The sequence below is a fragment of the Rhinoderma darwinii genome, chromosome 1, assembly GCF_050947455.1.
Source record: "Rhinoderma darwinii isolate aRhiDar2 chromosome 1, aRhiDar2.hap1, whole genome shotgun sequence".
Taxonomy (NCBI): domain Eukaryota; kingdom Metazoa; phylum Chordata; class Amphibia; order Anura; family Rhinodermatidae; genus Rhinoderma; species Rhinoderma darwinii.
In genome coordinates, this window is record NC_134687.1 from 11,408,083 (window position 1) to 11,430,808 (window position 22,726).

General features: G+C 40.5%; 1 protein-coding gene across 1 annotated transcript in view; it reads right to left on the minus strand.

Annotated features, from left to right (window-relative positions):
* LOC142657256 (vomeronasal type-2 receptor 26-like) overlaps nt 1-21,342 on the minus strand; it is a 31,311-nt gene extending 9,969 nt beyond the window's left edge. The window contains exons 1-6 of the mRNA XM_075836040.1: nt 21,165-21,342; nt 20,017-20,123; nt 18,472-19,302; nt 18,357-18,393; nt 17,161-17,319; nt 16,713-16,848 (exon numbers count right to left, since the gene is read on the minus strand). Of these exons, the coding sequence (XP_075692155.1) occupies nt 16,713-16,848; nt 17,161-17,319; nt 18,357-18,393; nt 18,472-19,302; nt 20,017-20,123; nt 21,165-21,342 (1,448 nt within the window). The remainder of the gene's footprint in view (nt 1-16,712; nt 16,849-17,160; nt 17,320-18,356; nt 18,394-18,471; nt 19,303-20,016; nt 20,124-21,164) is intronic.
* Between the last annotated feature and the right edge of the window lie 1,384 nt (nt 21,343-22,726).

The following is a 22,726-nucleotide window of genomic DNA, read 5'->3' on the forward strand; positions in this document are numbered from 1 at the left end:
CTAGACACAATTAATCACAAGAAAATTGTATAGACGATAGAATTATGTACATTATTAGAAGTTGTAACAAGCAGCTCCTCAAAACAATTGCCATGTAAAGGGGTCATCTCAGCAAGACAACCTTTTTTTAAAGGCTGCTGCTCTGACACCAGATGATTGCCACGGGTCTGGCTTCTGAAGATCACATTGATCAGCTGATTGCGGCTGTTTTACCCCTTAGATGCCAATATTGACCACAACATCTAAGAAGCTTGACAGGGGGCGGGGGCTCTCTCTGTAAGCCTATTGGCACCTTATGATTCGATGCAACAAATCTGCAATAGATATCTGCCTATTAGACCATGAGAGAAACCTATAGAGGAAATGGTCAAGTATAAACCCAAACATAATACGTAATAGAAATATATCTTTATTAATGGACAGAAACAAATACAAATTAAAAATGAGTCATGCAATGTTTAAAAAGGCGTCAGCCCATGCAGGATATATTAAATATTGAAAGGGCATGAACATATATGTAAAGAACAAATGGAATAGATGCTTATATGACAATAGTATGCTGCATATACATAACTTGTGAGAACAGTACATATATAAAGTGCTAGTGTGCAAAAAGTGCTTCCTGTAAGGAAAACACCATTGATTGTTAGAAAGAGTGTATCATGTATACAGGGATTGCGCAGCAAGATAGCCTGAGCTCATAGGCATGAGGTACAGCCTAGACACAGAGAGAAAGCAGCCAAAAGTCTAATTACATAAGTAGTAGTACGTACCCAGATTCATATCACCGCATGGGGGAGACGCCAGACCCGACGCGCGTTTCGGCAGATGCCTTCGTCCGGGACCCTCCCTTATATATTGCTGTATTAAAAAATGATCCAATCCTGCGGGGCCAGTGAGAGATTGCTAGATGGCGACAGGTCTGGGGCAACAAGATGGCTGCCGCCCCACAAAACAATGCAAAAAAGTTACTCTGTAATTTATAGGCACTCCAAAATAGTACCTTTTGTACCGTGGGATAGCTGGGTGATTTGGCACGTGCCGGTGTTTAAGCGTTGAGGATTCAGCGTGTGCACACTATTTGACCATCCGAAACCAAGAAGAAAGCCGCGAGCTGGGCAGCCAAGAGGAACAGCCCAGCAATGACCCGGACGCCGGAGTACCTGGCGGGAGTGGAGGGGAACGGCCGGGACACAGCCATGACACCTACAGTATCTTAAGTACATTTTGTAGGTCTCGACTAACTGGAGTTGAGTCTCCTGTTGTACAGGTATAATATTAGTGCACAGACCCATCTGAAGGAGGTATCTTCTGTGGTATATCTCTGAAGTACACTGCTAAATAGACGCACAGTGCCCAACAAAGGGCATTTAGCATTTTTTGTTTGCATATTTATAGGTTTATTTTTGCACCTTTTATACTGTGTGTTATACTTATACACATTATAGACACTTACCACACCATGTTTCCAACGTATGTCCCCTTCACGGATGATGAGCTGCTCTCTTTCATGAGCTGAAGCATTGAAGCTCCCTACTTTCTGGAAGCTTCCAAAAATCGAGGCGTAATTGTGTATATCATACACTGCGTCCATTTCTCCTTTCTCATTAAAATAGACATTCTCTCCTATAGGATCTTGGAAACTAACTCTTCTTAAAAACTACTAGAAAGGTAAGTAGATCATTGTATAATTATATAGTACATGTGTAGTACATCTATTAATATATAGCACCGTGGATTTACATAAAGGGAACCTATCACTTAGAAAATGCAGTATGATCCGCAGGCACCATGTTATAGAGCAGGAGGATCTGAGAAGATTGATATACAGTTTATATATAGTGTAATGACAGCCGAGTCTCTGCACTTGAGGGTTACGGAAAGAGCAAGTTCGGCTGTTTTTGTAATCCCAGCAAATTCTCCACTGATTCTCACCCTGAATGTCTCAGCCATCGACTCCCTCACCATGTGGGAAAGTGTCGAGGTCGGACCTGCATGTATCCGACATTTATAGCATATCCTGTGGATATAACAGCTTCCTCTGGCAGTGAATTTCATTGTGTCACTGCTCTTACAGTAAAGAATCCTCTTCTATGTTTGTGTAGAGACATTCTTTATTCCAGACGTGGAGGATGCCCCTTGTTATATAAACCATCCTGGTTATAAATAAATAATTAAACTGATCTCTGCATTGATCTTTGATATATTTAAATATAGTTTTTAGGTCACCCGTCAGCCATTTTCTGTAATACTGGGTTGAGGAGACATAAGATATTTTGAGCAATATTTTGTATTTTTGCATGGACTTTCACCCAGGCATCACAATGTACTGGTTGGTGAGGTCCCAGTAGAAAACGTTTGAGAAGCTCTGTCCTAATGGACCCGCACTGGGCTGGGAGGAGTCCTCAGAATAAAGGCGCAATTGTGCGCACTCAACTGCCTGTGTACGTATTAGTACACAACCTAATGTACTTGCATATATGTATACATGTATGTGCCAATTATATAAAAATTGTATTTCTTTTTTCTTCCGCACCTTCCATTAAACTTCCACTTAACTTTTTAATTATTGTGCCTGCCGACTACAAGGGTTATTTTTTTTTTTGCAGAAAAAGTTTTAATTTTCAATGGCACCTTTTTATGTACCATATAATGTATGGGGAAAGTTTTGAAAATTATTTTGTTGATACTTTTTGATCACTTTTTATTCACATTTTTTGGAGGATAAATAATGTCATATTGTAATAGTTTGGGATTATATGAACGCATCAATACCAATTGGGTTTACTTATTTAACTATTAACATTGCTTTAGGGGGAAAATAATTTATTTTTGGTTTTTTGCTTTTAATATTTTTTTTATATTACTAAAAACTTTATTCATTTAATTATTAAAACTTTTTAGTCCCACTAGGGGAGTTAAATCTATAAATTGTTTGACCGCTTGCACAATACACTGCAATACTTACGTAATACTTATGTGCCCCTCCTCTTTCTAACTGCTAAGATGCCAAGGTCGCTATTGACTGCGGCGTCTAAGCAGATAAACAGCCGGGATCGATGCTTTCTGCGATCCCGACTATTAGTTCGAGGTGTCAGCTGTAACATACAGCTGATACTCGAGGGCTTTGTGAGCATGCTCCATACTACCCCTCCCTACCGACACACATTTACGTCAAATGTTGGTAAGGGGTTAAGATGAATGAGTCAATGATTATAACATACAAATAAAATAACACCAAATAATAAATTATCACCAAACCCGTAACGACCTTCACACTGCATTTCACCATATGTCTTTTGTCATCATAAGTGCGAATATATTCTTGTACAAATGAGAAGAGATATAAGTATTTTTTTGAATGTGTACTACAGTAGTATCCGTTCTCACTCTTTACGCCAAAAACAGCGAATCTCCTGAACTTTACTATGTTAACCTCTTCCCGCGCTGCTCCGCAATAGTACGTCCAGCAGAGGGGTTAGTTCCCGCATCCAGACGTACTATTGCGGAGTAGTTCCCGGACAGTGTCCGGGAACCGGGAGGTCAGCTGTCCCTGACAGCTGACACTCCAGCCTTGCCGGTCAGCGGACCATTGCCGCTGATTTCGGCAATTAACCCCATAAATGCGGCGACGGATTGCCGTCGCCGCATTTAAGTGGTTTGAAGCACATCGGCAGCCCCCACGAAGTGATTGTGGGGGCTACCGATGCTTGTCACGGCAATCGGAGGTCAGACAATGACCTCCGGGTGGCCATGTACGGAAGCCTCGGAGGAGCAGCCTCCGGCCGGTCCTCCGATGCTTCCTGTCAGTGTGACTGTCACGTCACAATGAGAGTTGGAGTACATTACACTACGCGTGTAGTGTAATGTATTCCAGCAGCGATCAGAGCTGCAAGTCTAAGTGTCCCCTAGTGGGACAAGTGAACAAAGTAAAAAAAAGACAATAAAAATGTTTTAAAAAAGTGTAAAAATAAAAGTTAGAAGTTCTATAAACAAACACTGCATTTTTTTCCTATAATAAGCCTTTCATTATAGGAAAAAAATGAACACGTTAAAAAAAGTACACAAATCTGGTATCACCGCGTTCGTAACGACCCCAACTATAAAACTATCATGTTATTTTTCCCGCACGATGAACACCCCAAAAAAAATCAATAAAAAAACGACACCAGAATCGCTATTTTTTGGTCACCACCCCTCCCAAAATAGAGAATAAAAAGTGATCAAAAAGTCGCATGTACTCGAAAATAATACCGATAAAAACTACAACCCGTCGCGCAAAAAACAAGCCCTTACACCGCTTTTTTGACTGAAAAATAAAAAAGTTACGGCTCTCAGAATATGGGGACACAGAAAATAAATTATTTTATAAAAAAGTGATTTTATTGCGCAAACGCTGCAAAACTTAAAAAAACCCTATATACATATGGTATCGCCGTAATCGTACCGACCCGCAGAATAAAATATAATGGTCATTTATAGTGCACGGTGAACGCCGCAAAAAATAAACTAAAAAACATTGTCAGAATTGCTTGTTTTTGGTCACCAAGCAAAATCTGCGCTCCAAAAACAAAATGGCGCTCCCTCCCTTCTGAGCCTTGCAGCGTCCCCAAACAGCAGTTTGCGCCAAAATATATGGCATCGCCATACCCGGGAGAACCCACTTAACGTTTTATGAGGTATTTGTCTTCAGTGGCACAAACTGGGCACAACATATTATGCACTAAAATGGCACATCAGTGCAAAATTGCAATATTCACACCATCCGCTGTCCATTAACCCCTTTGAACACTATGACTTAATAGCACGTCATGGTGCGGGGGTGATGTATGGAGCGTCTCACGTGCTGAGCCCACTCCATACGCTACGGGTGTCAGCTGTGTATTAGAGCTGACACCCAGGACTAACGGACAGGAACAGCGATCGTGCGGTTACAGGAGCCTGTAAGAATAACAATATACTGCAATACATTAGTATCGCAGCATATTGTACCCGCGATCCAATGATCGCTCGTACAAGTCCCCTAAGGGGACTAATAAAATGTGTAGAAGAATTAAAGTTATTAGTAGTGAGAAAGTAATGTAAAAAAATAAACAGAATTGATATCGCTACGTCCGTAAAAGCCCGAACTATTACAATATACCATTATTTAACTCGCACGGTGAACACCGTAAAAAACTTAAATAATTTAAACCGCCAAAATCGCTGTCGTTTTCGTTTTTACCGCACGGCGAAAGCTGTAAAAACTAAAACCCAAAAAAATGGAATCAGATTTTTTTCCTATATTCCTATATTTTCCTATTTTTTTTCAGTTTCCCAGTAATTTTTATGGCACTTTAAATGGTGTCAATAGAAGCTACAATTCCTCCCACAAGAAATAAGCCCTCATATCACTCTACTGATGGAAAAAGAAAAAAGTTATGGCTCTTGGAAGGCGGGGAGTGAAAAACGAAAATAATAAAGCAAAAAATGGATCAGTCCTGAAATGGTTAATTCATTTCTAATGAAAAAAATGTATGACCCCATGTGGGGTATTTCCGTACCCGGGAGAAATTGCTTTATAAAAATTGGCTGTTTATTTCTCCTTTATCCCTTGTGAAAATGAGAAAATTCAACATTTTAGTGGAAAAAAATAGTGATATTAATTTTCTCCGCCTAATTCTAATAAATTCTGCAAAAGACCCGTGGAGTCTAAATGCTCACAATACCCCTAGAAAAATTCCTTGAGGGGGGTTTCCAAAATGGGGTAACTTGGGGGGCTTCCACTGTTTTGGTCTCTCCAGGGCGTTGCAAAGGCGGCATGGCGCCGAAAAACAATCCAGCAAAATCCGTGCTCCAAAATCCAAATGGCGCTACTTCCCTTCTGAGCGCTGCCATGGGTCCAATCAGCAGTTTATTACCACATATGGGGTATTGCCGTAATCAGGAGAAAATGCTTTACAAATGTTGTTGTTCTTTTTTTCCTTTATTCCTTGTAAAAATTAAAAATTTCTATGCTTTTTCAGAAAAAAAGTTGATTTTCATTTTCACTGCCTAATTCCACTAAATTCTGCAAAAAACCTGTGTGGTCAAAATGCTAACTATACCCCTAGATAAATTCCTTGAGAGGTGTCGTTTCCAAAATGGGGTCACTTTTGGGGGGTTTCCCCTGTTTTGGTCTCTCCATGGCGTTGCAAATGCGACATGGCACCGAAAACCAATCCAGCAAAATCCGTGCTCCAAAATCCAAATGGCGCTCCTTCCGTTCTGAGCCTTGCTGTGGGTCCAATCAGCAGTTTATTACCACATATGGGATATTACCGTAATCGGGAGACATTGCTTTACCAATGTTGGGGTGCATTTTCTTTATTATATCTTGTAAATATTAAAAATTTCTATGTTTTTTCAGAAAAAAGATTTTCATTTTTACAGACTAATTCTAATAAATTTAGCGAAAAACCTGTGCGGTCAAAATGCTAACTATACACCTAGATAAATTCCTTGAGGTGTGTAGTTTCCAAAATGGGGTAACTTTTGGGGTGTTTCCACTGCTTTGGCACCACAAGACCTCTTCAAACCTGACAAGGTGCCTAAAATATATTCTAAAAAAAAGGAGGCCCAAAATCCACTGGGTGCTCCTTTGCTTCTGTGTCCGGTGCTTCAGTCCATTATCACACTAAGGCCACATGTGGGATATTTCTAAAAACTGCAGAATCTGGGCAATAAATATTGAGTTGCATTTCTCTGGTAAAACCGTCTGTGTTACAAAAATAAAATGTATTAGAAATTAATTTTTGCAAAAAAAAATCACCTCTACTTTGCTTTAATTCCTGTGAAACGCCTAAAGGGTTAAAACACTTTGTGAATGCTGATTTGAATACCTTGAGGGGTGCAGTTTTCAAAATGGGGTGACTTCTGGGGATTTTCTAATATATAAGGCCCTCAAAGCCACCTCAGACTGAACTGGTCCCTGAAAAAATAGCCTTTTGAAATTTTCTTTAAAATAAGATAAATTGCTGCTAAAGTTCTAAGACTTGTGAGGTCATAGAAAAATAAAAGGACGTTCAAAAAACGATGCAAATATAAAGTAGACATATGGGAAATGTTAACTAGTGACTATTTTGTGTGGTATTACTATCTGTTTTACAAGCAGATACGTTTAAATTTAGAAAAATGCTAATTTTTGCTAATTTTTTCTAAATTGTGGTGTTTTTCAGATATAAATACCAAAATTATCGTCAAAATTTTTTCACTAACATAGAGTACAACATGTCACGAGAAAACAATCTCAGAATCGCTTGGATAGGTAAAAGCATTCCAACGTTATTACCACATAAATTAACACATGTCAGATTTGAAAAAATCGGCTGGGTCCTGAAGGCCAAAACAGGCTGGGTCCTGAAGGGGTTAAGAAGACAATAGCTAGAAGAAAAGAAGAAATGATCCAGCGCTGAGTCGTACTTTGGATTTAAAAAGGAAGCAGTATTCCCACCTTTATTGGGGTATTGAAATAAAATTGAAGGGAGACGCCGTCCCAAGACGTGTGCGGATAGTAGGCGGTTTGCCCTGGCCTACGCGTTTCAAGCACGAGCTGTGCTCTTACTCATGGCAAAAAGAATTCTGCGTCTCCCTTCAATTTTATTTCAATACCCCAATAAAGGTGGGAATACTGCTTCCTTTTTAAATCCAAAGTACGACTCAGCGCTGGATCATTTCTTCTTTTCTTCTATTTGCACACCGCAAGCCGTAGCGGGGATCCGAGCGGAGAGTCTGGAGACGCATCAAACTGGTGAGCTGGAGGTTTCCTCCCTTCTTTACTGTTCTCAAGACAATAGCTACTTGACTCCAGAAACAGCGCCATTATTGTTCACATGATAAGTTTGCTGAGCTGCAATACCAGACACAGTCCATGAACAAGATTGGCGCTGTTTCTGTGACCTTTTAATAATACTTCAATCAACGTATTGGCTTTAAAAAGTACCAGTAAGTAGATACAAGAGATTTCCAAGTCACTGAATATCCATTGGAGTGCAGTAAAGTCTTCAGAAAAAAGGAAATCATAAAAAAATTGGGCAAACGATGGGCTAATGATGGAGGCCACCAAACAAGCTGGAGCAACATAAGTTTCCAAGGCTGAGGCTGTGCATTCAAAAACCGCTGCAAATAGTGGAAAGAGAAAACCAACGTAGAAAAATATTCTCAGGCTTCAGAAATCAAGCAGAACATTTTTGTATATTATCTGACAAGACAAAAACCTGAGTTTTTAGCTATAAAACTGTTATGTGTAGCATGAGGCACCACATTCTTAAAAATTCACAGCTAGTACAGCTAGGCCCGTAAAAAAAAAAGGGGCATCATACATTAACCTAGAAATACAGTAGAGGGGAGCTCACTGCATCCTGAGGTTGTGTCGGCCGTCACAGCTAAGGAGAAGAGCTGCACATTCGAGACCACCGCACAGGGCATGGAAATCTGGACATCCATGCCATTTCGAGAGTGAAAGTATATTAGTAAACGTTAATTATTTTTGTTAATTAATTTTAAATTTCCTAACCAATTAGGAAATTTACACTTTAGGTGTAAAAATGGCCTAATATTGAATATTTAACGCTTCCTTAAAAATATCTTAATAAGTTAATTATTAAAAATATAATCATGGGGGCATATTGACATTAATGGCTACAACATGGAAACATTAGCCTTATCATTTCGGTTGTTGTTTTAGGCTGACACTTCCTGTTTACCCCCCAAAAAAATACAGATATGGGATTTAGTTTACACAGCGCTGCGGAATATGCTGGCGCTATATGTAAGTAACAGAAATAAATAAAACAAAGATGACTTTTCAGCTTATGCTGTGTGCACAGGAGTTAGTGTATGTTGTCATCTCACTATAATCAGGGGGTGGGTTTATAATGGTTTATATAACACTTCTGTTAACCCCTTCCCGCATTTTCACGTACAGTTACGTGATGGGAGATGGCCTTTTCCCGCATCTCCACGTAACTGTACGTCATGGAGATGAAGCTGGCTCAGGAGCTGAGCCAGCGACATCACCGCTGGGTGACAGCTGTATGTTACAGCTGGCACCCTGAGGTATCGGCCAGGACCGGAGCTAGCCTCCGATCCGACCGATTAACCCCTCACATCCTGCGTTCAATAGAGATCGCAGCATGTGAGGAGTTTATAGCCACCGGCGACAAAGCAACGTGATCGCTGGGTTGCCGGTGGCTGCAAATGCGATCGGAGGGGTAATACTTACCTCCCGGTCCGCCAGTAACGGAATCCTCCTATGCCCCGTCGTCGGCGGGGCCCAGGAGGCTTCCGGTACCATCGGCAAGATGGCGCCGGCTCAGCTTCCGGTTCAGAAGCTGAGCCGGCGTCATCAGCAGTGGGTGTCCGCTGTATGTTACAGCGGACACCCCGATCTATCGCCAGGAACCGGAGCTAGCTCCGATTCCTGGCATTAACCCCTTCAATGCAGCGATTCAATGCAATCGCTGCATCAAAGTGGTTTGTATGCAATCGGCAGCCTTGCCACGCGATGGCAAGGCTGGCGACTGCTACTATGGCAACAGGATGCCTAACAATGGCTTCCTATCTGCCATTACGTTAGCCGATTAGGCCCCGCCCGGAGGCGGAGCCTGATCGGCTTGCTGTCAGTGAACAACTGACAGTTCTAATACATTGCACTACATAGGTAGTGCAATGTATTAGAACATCAATAAAACAGTTGGACCTTCAAGTCCCCTAGTGGGACTAAAGAAAAGTGTAAAAAAAAAGTGTAAAAAATGTAAAAATAAAAGTTGTAAAAAATACAATAAAAGTTTTAAATAATAACACAAAACACAATCGCCCTTTTTCCCTTCTCAAGTCATTTATTATTGGAAAAAAATAATAAAGCCATACATGTTTGGTATCGCTGCGACCGTAACGACCTGAACTATAAAATATTATGTTATTTATCCAGCGCAGTGAACGCCGTAAAAAAAAAACGAAAAAATACTGACATAATTGCTATTTTTTGGTCACTTTGTCTTCCAAAAATTGAAATAAAAAGTGATCAAAAAGTCGCATGTACCTAAAAATGGTACCAATAAAAACTATAACTCGTCTCGCTAAAAACAAGCCCTCATACAGCTCCGTCGACGAAAAATGTAAAACCGTTCTGGCTCTCACAACTTGGCGACAGAAAAAATCCAATATCTTTACAAAAGTAATTTTATTGTGCAAAAAGTTGTAAAACATAAAAAGTGCTATAAATTTGGTATCGCCAGAATCGGACTGACACGCAGAATATCGTGAACATCTAATTTATAATGCGTGGTGAACGCTGTATAAAAAGAACTAAAAAAATATGCCAGAATTGCTGTTTTTTGGTCACCTTGCCTCCCAAAAAAAAAGGATAACAAGTGATCAAAAAGTCGCATGTGCCCCAAAATAGTACAAATAAAAACTACAGCTCGTCACACACAAAAAAAAACAGCCCTCATACCACTACGTCTATGAAAAAATAAAATTAGTCAAGGCACGAATAAGCCAGGAAATAAAAATATGCAGTTGTGCCGGCCCGAGGGGAACGTTTCTTCTGTTTCAAGTGGCGAATTATCAAGGCCCCTAAAATTAGGGAACCTGGAAGGGGAGGGCCCAAACATATCTGCTGGAAGTGAGGGCGCCCGTATTATACCAGGACAACACTTTCCTGCAAAATCCCCCAAACTGCAAAGGTCCAGAGTGTGGTCCAAAAGGGGACTAAGTAAAGACCATTTATTAGTGCGACACCGGCCTGTGCAGAAAGTCACAGCATAACACACATCTATGGATTATTTTATTGTTTTTTTTTTACCCCACTATACCACCTGACTATGCCCCTTATATACTCCGCCCGTCTTACATGTACCCCCACATTATAAACGGAAACACCAGTAAGACTCAAAACAAAACTACTACAAGCAAAATCCACGCTCCAAAAGCCAAATGGCGCTACCTCCCTTCTGAACCCTACAGTTTGCCCAAACAGCAGTTTACTTCCACATATATGGCATCGCCATACCCGGGAGAACCCTTTTAACAATTTTTGGGGTGTGTGTCTCCAGTGGCACAAGCTGGGCGCCACATATTGGCATATCTATTGAAAAACCCTTTTCACTCTGCAACATCGCGTGCACACCAATTTCTGCCAATCACCTGTGGGGTTAATATGCTCACTACACCCCTAGGTGAATACTTTGACGGGTGTAGTTTCCAAAATGGGGTCACTTCTGGGGGGGATCCACTGTTTTAGTCCCACAGGGACTTTGCAAATGCGACATAGCGACCAGAAACCAATCCAGCAAAATCTGTACTCCAAAAGCCAAATGGCGCTCCTTCCCTTCTGAGCCCTACTCTGTGCCTAAACAGCAGTTTATTACCACATATGTGGTATTGCCGTACACAGGAGAAGTTGCTTTACAAGTGTTGGGGAGCTTTTTTTCATTTATTTGTTGAGAATATGAAACATTTTCAGCTAAAACTACGTCTTATTGAAGAAAAAGGATTTTTTTTATTTTCACTGCCCAATTCTAATAAAATCTATGAAACACCTGTGGGGTCAAAATGCTCACTACACCCCTAGATGGATTCCTCAAGGGGTGTAGTTTCGTGAATCGAGTGACTTTTGGGGAGTTTCCACTGTACTGGTACCTTAGGAGCTTTGCAAAAGTGACATGGTGTCAAGAAATCAATCCAGCAAAATCTGTGCTCCAAAAGCCAAACGGCACTCCTTCTCTTCTGATCCTTGCCGTGTGCCCAAACAGCAGTTTATGACCACAAATGGGGTATTGCCGTACTCCAGAGAAGTTGCTTTACAAATGTTGGGGTTCTTTTATTCCTTTATTTGTTGAGAAAATGAGAAATGTTGAGCTAAAGCTACGTCTTATTGGAAAAAAAGGATTTTTTTTATCTTCACTGCCCAATTCTAATAAAATCTATGAAGCCCCTGTGGGTTCAAAATGCTCACTACACCCCTAGATGGATTCTTCAAGGGGTGTAGTTTCCTAAATGGAGTCACTTTTTTGGTGTTTTCACTGTTTTGGTCCCTTAGGGGCTTTGCAAATGCGACGTGGTCTCCGCAAACCATTCCTGCTAAATTTGAGCTCCAAAAGCCAAATGGCGCTCTTTCCCTTCTAAGCTCCGCCGTGTGTCCTAACAGCTGTTTATGACCACATGCAGGGTACTGTTTTACTCGGGAGAAATTGCTTTACAAAACTGGTGGTGCATTTTCTCCTTTTAGTCCTTGTGGAAATTAGAAAAAATAAGCTAAACCTACATTTTCTTTGAAAGAATTTAGATTTTCATTTTCACGGCCTACTTCCAATAATTTCTGCAAAAAACCTGCGGGGTCAAAATGCTCACTATACCCCTAGATAATTTCCTCAAGGGGTATAGTTTCCAAAATGGGGTCACTTTTGGGGGATTTCCACTGTTTTGGTGCCGCAAGAGCCTTTCAAACCCGACATGGTGCCTATAATATATTTTAATAAAAAGGAGGCCCCAAAATCCTCTAGGTGTTCCTTTGCTTCTGAGGCCTGTGCTTCAGTCAATAAGTGCACTAGGGCCACATGTGGGGTATTTTTAAAAACTGCAGAATCTGGGCAATAGATATTGAGTTGCGTTTCTCTGGTAAAACTTTCTGTGTTACAAAAAAAAATAGATGAAAAATGAATTTCTGCAAAAAAAAAAGAAATTTGAACATTTCACATCTACTTTGCCTTAATTCCTGTGAAACATCTAAAGGGTTAAGAAACTTTCTAAATGCTGTTTTGAATACTTTGAGGGGTGAAGTTTTTAAAATGGGGTGACTTATCGAGGGTTTCTAATATATAAGGCCCTAAAATCCACTTCACAACTGAACTGGCCCCTGTAAAAATAGCCTTTTGAAATTTTCTTGAAAATGTGAGAAATTGCTGCTAAAGTTCTAAGCCTTGTGAGGTCATAGAAAAATAAAAGGATGTTCAAAAAACTATGCCAATCTAAAGTAGACATATGGGTGATGTTAATTAGCAACAATTTTGTGTGGTATTACTGCCTGTCTTACAAGCAGATACATATAAATTTAGAAAAATGCTAATTTTTGCAATTTTTCGCTAAATTTTGGTGTTTTTCACAATTAAATACTTAATGTATCGAGCAAATTTTGCCAGTATCATAAAAAAAAAAAAAAAAAAAAAAAAATTTTTACAAAAAAAGAAAAAAAAAAAAAAAAAAAAAAAAAAAAACATTTAAAAAAAAAAAAAAAAAAAAAAAAACCTAATATCGTCAAATCATGAGACTCTTCAATCAGAGCCACCCAATGGTACGACCTAGCCTCAACAAGCACAAAAAACAGTCCCTCAACCGCTTCATGTGAACGGTGAGTACAATTCCACTGTACATTTTTATATTGTATTTGGGTTTTATGGATTTGTAATAGAACTAGATGTTATAAGTATTTTGGAAACATGAAGTGTGTGTATACAAGGATTCTTCTAGTACAAAGTTTACAATATCGAGACCAATATGTATTTAAAGTGCATCTGGATAAATAGCTTGAATCCTTGGGCTATGTTAGACAATTGTTAAAGGAATGTCCTGGGAAATATGTGAACTGGATAATAAATTCGTTATGTCCCATAATCCTGGGATTATTCTACTAATTTTCTGGGCATTGATATACAGTGGAGGAAATAAGTACTTGATCCCTTGCTGATTTTGTAAGTTTGCCCACTGTCAAAGTCATGAACAGTCTAGAATTTTTAGGCTAGGTTAATTTTACCAGTGAGAGATAGATTATATAAAAAAAAAAAAAGAAAATCACATTGTCAAAATGATATATATTTATTTGCATTGTGCACAGAGAAATAAGTATTTGATCCCCTACCAACCATTAAGAGTTCAGCCTCCTCCAGACCAGTTACACGCTCCAAATCAACTTGGTGCCTGCATTATAGACAGCTCTTACATGGTCACCTGTATAAAAGTCTCCTGTCCACAGACTCAATTAATCAGTCTGACTCTAACCTCTACAACATGGGCAAGACCAAAGAGCTTTCTAAGGATGTCAGGGACAAGATCATAGACCTTCACAAGGCTGGAATGGGCTACAAAACCATAAGTAAGACGCTGGGTGAGAAGGAGACAACTGTTGGTGCAATAGTAAGAAAATGGGAGACATACAAAATGACTGTCAATCGACATCGATCTGGGGCTCCATGCAAAATCTCACCTCGTGGGGTATCCTTGATCCTGAGAAAGGTGAGAGCTCAGCCGAAAACTACACGGGGGGAAATTGTTAATGATCTCAATGAAGCTGGGACCACAGTCTCCAAGAAAACCATTAATAACACATTACGCCGTAATGGATTAAAATCCTGCAGTGCCCGCAAGGTCCCCCTGCTCATGAAGGCACATGTACAGGCCTGTCTGAAGTTTGAAAATGAACATTTGGATGATTCTGAGAGTGATTGGGAGAAGGTGCTGTGGTCAGATGAGACTAAAATTGAGCTCTTTGGCATTAACTCAACTCGCCGTTTTTGGAGGAAGAAAAATTCTGCCTATGACCCAAAGAACACCGTCCCCACTGTCAAGCATGGAGGTGGAAACATTATGTTTTGGGGGTGTTTCTCTGCTAAGGGCACAGGACTACTTCACCGCATCAATGGGAGAATGGATGGAGCCATGTACCGTCAAATCCTGAGTGACAACCTCCTTCCCTCCACCAGGACATTAAAAATGGCTCGTGGCTGGGTCTTCCAGCACGACAATTACCCGAAACATACAGCCAAGGCAACAAAGGAGTGGCTCAAAAAGAAGCACATTAAGGTCATGGAGTGGCCTAGCCAGTCTCCAGAGCTTAATCCCATCAAAAACTTATGGAGGGAGCTGAAGATCCGAGTTGCCAAGCGACAGCCTCGAAATCTTAATGATTTACAGATGATCTGCAAAGAGGAGTGGGCCAAAATTCCATCTAACATGTGTGCAAACCTCATCATCAACTACTAAAAATGTCTGACTGCTGTGCTTCCCAACAAGGGTTTTGCCACCAAGTATTAAGTCTTGTTTGCCAAAGGGATCAAATACTTATTTCTCTGTGCACAATGCAAATAAATATATATAATTTTGACAATGTGATTTTTTTTATTTTTTTTTATATAATCTATCTCTCACTGGTAAAATTAACCTAGCCTAAAAATTCTAGACTGTTCATGTCTTTGACAGTGGGCAAACTTACAAAATCAGCAAGGGATCAAATACTTATTTCCTTCACTGTATATATTTTATTTATAAGATCTTTAATCTATATCATAATCCTAGTAGCAAAAATTATATGCATCCAGTGAGTATAGTCCCTATAGACATGGGACCATTTTTGATATACACAATATCTAAACAAAGTTACATATAATATTAATTGATATGTATGATGCATACTAATAATTTATATAATTGATCAGTATAGATCTTTGTAGTGTTATTTTGTCTGGATATTTGAAACCACGCGATTTTGGAGAAATTGAGAAACTCTTGGACCTGTATGGAGTTGGATGACAATGTGGCTTATTTAATAATGGAACATGAGCTCTTTTTTGAGATTCAAACCTGCAGGGAAACGTGTCTGTAGATTGTATATCCAAAAAGCCTCCCTGGTCAAAAGAAGGTGTTTGAGATCCCCTCCCCTCACTGTACCTCTGACTTTCTCTATTGCGTATGTACTGAAAGAATTTATATTTCTATTGTGACATGATATAAAATGTCGGGCAGCATTGGATATATTGGTTATATTAGGATTTCTTATATAACCTAGGTGTTCTAGGATGCGTACCTTGAATTTCCTTGTTGTGCATCCCACATATTTTAGATTACATGTGGTGCATTCAATAATATATACCACGTTAGTACTATTGCAGTTGATATATGATTTGACTTGAAAATTAGTGTCCTCCATGGAATTAGAGAAATGTTTGATGGTTTTAGATATATTGCATGTTTTGCAAGGATGCACTCCACATTTAAAAAAGCCCTTATGTGTTAACCAAGTGGGTTTGGAGTTACTACATGTCAAAAGTGACGGGGACAATTTGTTGCCTAAGGTGGTTGCCCTGCGGGATACCACTCTACAACCATTTTGCAAAACTTGTTCTAATTTGGAATCTTCAAACAAAAGAGGGATATACTTTAACACTGTTTTTTTAATTAAATTGAATTGGTTACTATATTCTAGTACCAAGGTTGGCATGTTGGAATTGATTCCAACCAACTCGGTAGCTTCCGTCTTTTTGTCAACCTTTAAAAGGGAATCTCTCGTTTTGGTGCCCACTATTTTTTTGGCTCTATCTAACATCCAATTTTTATAACCTCTGGCTTTTAATTTGTGACATGTCTCAGATTCCTCTTTGGCATAACCTATTTCCGTACTGCAATTTCTTTTTGCACGTGTTAGTTCACCTACTGGTATTGCCGTGATAGTGTGTTTTGGATGGCAACTGGTGGCGTGCAAGATGGTATTCCCTGATATGGGTTTATGAAAGATTTCTGAATCAATATGGGAACCTACAGTAGATGTAAATTTTATATCGAGAAAATTGGTGGTATTTTGATTATAAGAGTAAGTGAATCTCAAATTGAGATCGTTGGCATTTAAGAATTCCAGAAATTTAGGAATGGCAGATACATCTCCCTCCCAGATGAATAGAAGGTCATCTATGTATCTGCCATACCAGTGGATGTTTTCCGCATACGTGTTGGTGGGGGAGAAGAGAAAGGACTCTTCCCACCATGCCATAACTAAATTAGCCAAGGATGGGGAAAATTTAGCTCCCATGGACACCCCTCGTTGTTGTAAGTAGAAAGTACCTGCAAAGTTGAAGAAATTGTGTGTCATTAAGAAATAGGTTATTTCTATCAAAAAGTTTTGTAATGTTTCTTCAAATGAACTATACTTGTGGAGGTGATGGGTGAGAGCTTTAATAGCCACTGGATGAGGAATGCTGGTATATAAAGACACCACATCACATGTGAGCCATATATGGTTGTGATTCCAGATTTTATTGTGGAAAATAGATAGAACATCCTTTGTGTCCCTTAAATGACCCGGTACCCTAGATACAAATGGCTGTAAGAAGGAATCCAGCCATTCGGATGTTTTCTCAGTAAGAGAACCTATACCTGAGACTATAGGTCTCATAGGAGGGGGATTGATACCCTTATGTGTCTTGGGTAAAGCATGGAGTATAGGTATTACGGGAGACTCTACTAACATATAATCATATTGTTTCTTGGTAAGTATGCCCGTGTTCAGACCCTTATCCAGTAGATTGTTCAACTCTAAGGAAAAAACGTTAGTAGGATTATGTTGTAATTTGGTATAGGTATTTGTGTCACTCAACAATTTATTTATTTGGTCTATATACATGTCTTTATCCATGACAGTGATGGAACCGCCCTTATCTGCCATCTTTATGATAAGGTCTTCATTGTCCTGTAAGGATTTCAATGCTTGTTTTTCAGCCAGGGTAAGGTTGTGAGTGGAAGCATTATTTTTTGTCCGGTCTTTAATTCCATGTAACTCTCTTTCCATGATATATTGGAATCTGTCCATGGACTCTGTACGGGATTGTACTGGGTAATAGTGAGGATTTCTGGTTACAAACTTGGTTGACTGGTTGCTCTGTACTAGTGGCTCTGCTGTGGGAGTCTGTGTCTGGGGAAGCCCCTGACATCAATATGTGGACAGTGATGTCAGGGGGAGAGAAGGAGTCCCAGGCAGAGCGCTACACGCGGCTCTGCTCCGGAACTCCGTCTATGGGGAAGACCCTGACATCATTGTCCATATATGGACAGTGATGTCAGTAGGAGAGAAGGAGTCTGAGGCAGAGCACTACAAGTGACTCTGCTCCTGGACTCCGTCTCTGGGAAAGCCCCTGACATCACTGTCCATAAATGGACAGTGATGTCAGGAGGAGAGAAGGAGTCACAGGCAGAGCGCTAGAAGCGGCTCTGCTCCGGGACACCATCTCTGGGGAAGCCCCTGACATCACTATCCATATATGGACAGTGTTGCCAGGAGCAGAGCAGTGTCTCAGGCAGACTGCTTGTAGTGCTTCGCCCGGGACTTTGGCTCTGGGGTTGCCCCTGACAACACTATACATATATGGACAGTGACATCAGTGGTTTCTCCTGAAGCGGAATCCCCAGCCAGAGCATCGGCAATGTTCTGGCTGGGGATTCCATTCCTAGAGGGAACCCCAAAGGTGCTACCTTCAGGGAGGGAGGCTGTGTGGTACTACCAGGGAGGGTGGCTGAGTGACACTACCAGGGAGGGGGGCTGTGTGCCACTACCTTGAGGGGCTGTGTGGCACTACCTTGGAGGGGGTAATTATGCAGTACGGAATTTTGGATCTATTAAGATGACAAAAAAATGAAAGGTGTGAATATCAACATTTCATTTAACCAAAACCTATACAATAATAACATTACCTTGTGCAGTTGTTTAGGATTTTTTCCATAACTATCATTGGAATTTTTATAAAAATATATTTGCATTTCATGTAGCGCATGTGCAATGGCATAGACAGCTTTGTACACTTGATAAGTGGTTCCAAATGCATCAGTGTTATACACTTGTCGGCCCAGTTCTCCTAATCTTATAATCCTTTTGCATGTGTGAAGTTTAATATTATAGTAAGATTCCAGAAGATCATTCAGTGATGGATGGGAAGTTGAGCAGTTAAAATATGACGCCAGGATTTGTTCTAGTAAAGTGTCATTCGGACGCGTCTCAAGGCTAATATTTTGTAAAAATGCTTCCAAATGTGGGATCTTCTTAGTCGGTGGGGAAAATACCAGACTTCCAAGGAATGCATATTTTTTTTTAGCTGATAAAATAACATGAATGACAGAACTTGCTGGTACAATGAACGTCTTCTCCCGACCCTCATCACATTCTAATTCCATAACATACATGGTGGAAAAGGAAACTGTGCCACAAAATACAACAATTCGGGAGGTTGAACTGCTGAAAATCTTTTTGCTTTTTTCTAAACTAATTTGGTCAGTAAACTCATTGGGATCTATTTTAATTATAAATTCTATACAGATATCAAGGGCTTCTGTCACTTTCCGTAACTCCTGAGTCTGTTTTTCTCCACTTTCGTCATCAGATGCAATAACGCCGATCCACGTCCAACTGAAATGTTTCAGTAACTTAGCAATTGCGAGATATTGGGTTTGGTCACTGGGAAGGGTTTGGAAGAAAGATGGATAGATTTGCTTGTTGGAGAAATGTGAATCTGTGGCACCAAAACTGATCTAAAATACATATAAATAAAAAAAAAAAAAATAATTTAAACATTGTCATATCAACCATCATTAGAAATTATTGAATAGTTAGATTTTTATTTTCAGGAAACTAAATGTAATCTATTATATAACCGAAAAGGACGTGGTGTCCGAAGCTCACATGGAGCTCCGCCCACATATAGCTCCGCCCACAGCCAGAAGACTCCCTCCCATACACAGTATAATGCCTCGATTATATCAATTATATAACCGAGAGGGACGTGGTGTGTGAAGCTCACATAGAGCTCCGCCAACAGCCCAACCGCCAGTTAGCTCTGCCCACAGCCGGAAGACTGAGGAAGAAGATGTGAGTGATTATTGGCATAACTATAAAGCCCCCTCCAATACACAGTATAATGCCCGCGTCCTCCCATACACAGTACAATGCCCCCTCCCTCCAATACACAGTATAATGCCCGCGTCCTCCCATACACAGTATAATGCCCCCTCCCTCCCATACACAGTATAATGCCTCTATTATATAACCATGTAGGACGTGGTGTACGAAGCTCACATAGAGCTCCGCCCACAGCCCAACTGCCAGTTAGCTCCGCCCACAGCCAAAAGACTGAGGAAGGAGATGTGAGTAATTAGTGGCATAGATATAATGCCCCCCCTCCCATACACAGTATAATGCCCCCATACGTACAGACCTAATAGAAAAATAATAACATACATACTTACCTTTCCCCATTCCCCTGCCGGGTGGAGGATCCTTCTCTTCTTCCGGTCTGTGCGATGTGAGTGACTCAGTGCAGACAGGCGCAATGACGTCACTACATCGCATCTGCCTTTGCCGAGCCGCCCACAGTACACGGAGCACAGTGCAGAGGAGGCAAAGGATCCTCCAACCGCCGTGGGAACGGGGATAGGTAAGTATGTATGTTATTATTATTTTTTTTCTATTTGGTCTGTACATATGGGGGCATTATACTGTGTATGGGAGGGGGGGCATTATAGCTATGCCACTAATCACTCACATCTCCTACCTCAGTCTTTTGGCTGTTGGGCTGTGGGCAGAGCTCTATGTGAGCTTTGTACACCACGTCCTACATGGTTATATAATAGAGGCATTATTTGGCACTATTTGGTCCGTACATATGGGGGCATTATACTGTGTATAGGAAGGAGGGGGCATTATACTGTGTATGGGGGGCATTATACTGTGTATGGGAGGGAGGGGGCATTATACTGATTTCTAGAACCCTAATCGATCAGTTAAATACAGGGACGCCATGATCCATTTCCTGCCTGACAAGGTGCCATCTATGCGTGTATGGCTGTGTTTGGTACTACACAATTTACTAGGGCTGAGCTTTGGCTGAACTGCAGTACCATACACTGCACACGGCTGAGAGTGGCGCTCTGTGTGGTACTACAGTGAAGAGGTTGTGGCACCCTGGTGACTGACACGGCCCCTTCTATCTGTCGATTGGTGGGTGTACACCCTTTGATCAAGCACTGATGACATATTCTAATGGCATATCCCAAAGAAATGTTATTAGCGGGTAAAATCTTGACGTGATGTTTGCCCTTATTTTACAGAATTTTAAGGCTCTGTTCTCAATATACTGCCATGGCTCCTGTCTTCTAGTTTTTAATTGAAAATGGTAACAGATGCTAAAATATGGGACAAGAGAAAAAAAAAATCCTAAAAAATAGAAGAAACAGATTCTTCCAGACTGAGCTCTAACCAACCAACATTTACAAGATTCAACTTGATGACAAGTCCCGCATCGAACCTACCTGCGTGTATCCATACAGATTTATCATGTCTACTATACAGAACGAGGTCTTTGTAAAGTGGTTCCCAATGAAACCAACCAGTTTACCGTGGTTGTTACAACAATAATTAGGAACTGTTGTTGTAGGTCCAGACAAGATCTGCAATGTGTGATCTATGGCATTGTTAGCATTGTTACAATAATCAGTCGCATGGTATCCAAGAGTTATGTTGGGCAAAATATTCGGATTATTGTTTATCTCATCTATGGCAAAGATAAAGGCCATCATATATCGGTAGTAACAAGGTAAAGGCCTGTAACCAAATAAATCAAATACAAATGACATATGTGAAACTTTTGTGCGACTACTCAGTACGTTTTTTAGATAGCGATACGATATTTATAACTACTTTATACTAAAAGCAATAATGTAGTGTTTTATATATTCAATACTTAGTACACTTGTTCATGTGGCACTGACTGCACCCTCTAAGAAGAAAAGGTTTTGTCTTCACTTTACTGAGCACCCACCCCTCCCGAAGAAAGAAAAATAGGCATATGTGGTTGACAGCATGGTGCGTTGTTCATATTCTGTGGATCCGCCGCTTTGGGGTCCGCTCTGTGTTGTCCCAAAATAGCCACAGAGCTTCACAGACTGAGTCTAAGACACTCCCTTTGTTTTCGAATTGGCCAGAACTGCTCACGTGAGCAGATCTGGCCAATCTGGGTTGGGACAACACAGAAGGGACCGCAAAGTGGCGGATCCATGGCAGAGGGGCACAACTGGAGGGCACCAGATATATTGCTCCATATACCCCATCATTTTTTTAAATGTTGTCGCCTAACCGGAGGGTCGCTTTAAGGGTTTATATAATGAATGACCATATCCTCTTTCTGTATGCTGTAAATAGGCCAATGTGTATTTCTAATGATCATTTTATACATTTATTCTAAGTTAATTAATAGAGCCTCATTTTGTAAACACAAAAGGAAAGTTTGCTGTATGCAGTTTTACCACAATTTTGTTTTTTCTTCCACCCTCCCTTGTTTGTTCCTTTGGCATCCACAATGCTTAGTTTATGTGAAGTTATATCATGTTCCCTTGTCTCCCAACGGCTGTAGGCTGCATAATTTTCTATATGGATGTGATGTCTACGACAGCCATTGTATGCCACACCCACGTGACCTGATTTTGCATGGATGAAAAACCCTGGAGGCCAATGGGACAACCAAGAGCTAAAGAGACCAGCGACAGCAGATAGTTGAAGAATTCCACCAGTAGTTATACTAGAAAAAAAATTCTACAGATTCAATTTTATCCCACATTTAAGCTAGTCAACTCCTTTAAGTTATTCTTACCTATTTTATAGTGCAAATTCACTGAAACCCCCCCCCCCCGCCCCCTAGAAGACCACCTCTTTGAGAAGATCTTCCACAAAAGAACAGATTTTTCTGTGACAGATTTGCAATGACATTATTTTCTATGTTCAGTTGACCGGTGACCACCATTTTTGAACATGCTTTTTGCTAACACCCCCTTTGTAAAGACTGCATATGTCCCTTAATTGACCCTGTGATTGTGTTGTATAAAATTAAATGAAATTCCGTGTGGGACCACAAGGCCTAGGATAGAAGGAAGCTAGAGGAGGCAGCTGCCAAGCTTTGAGTTT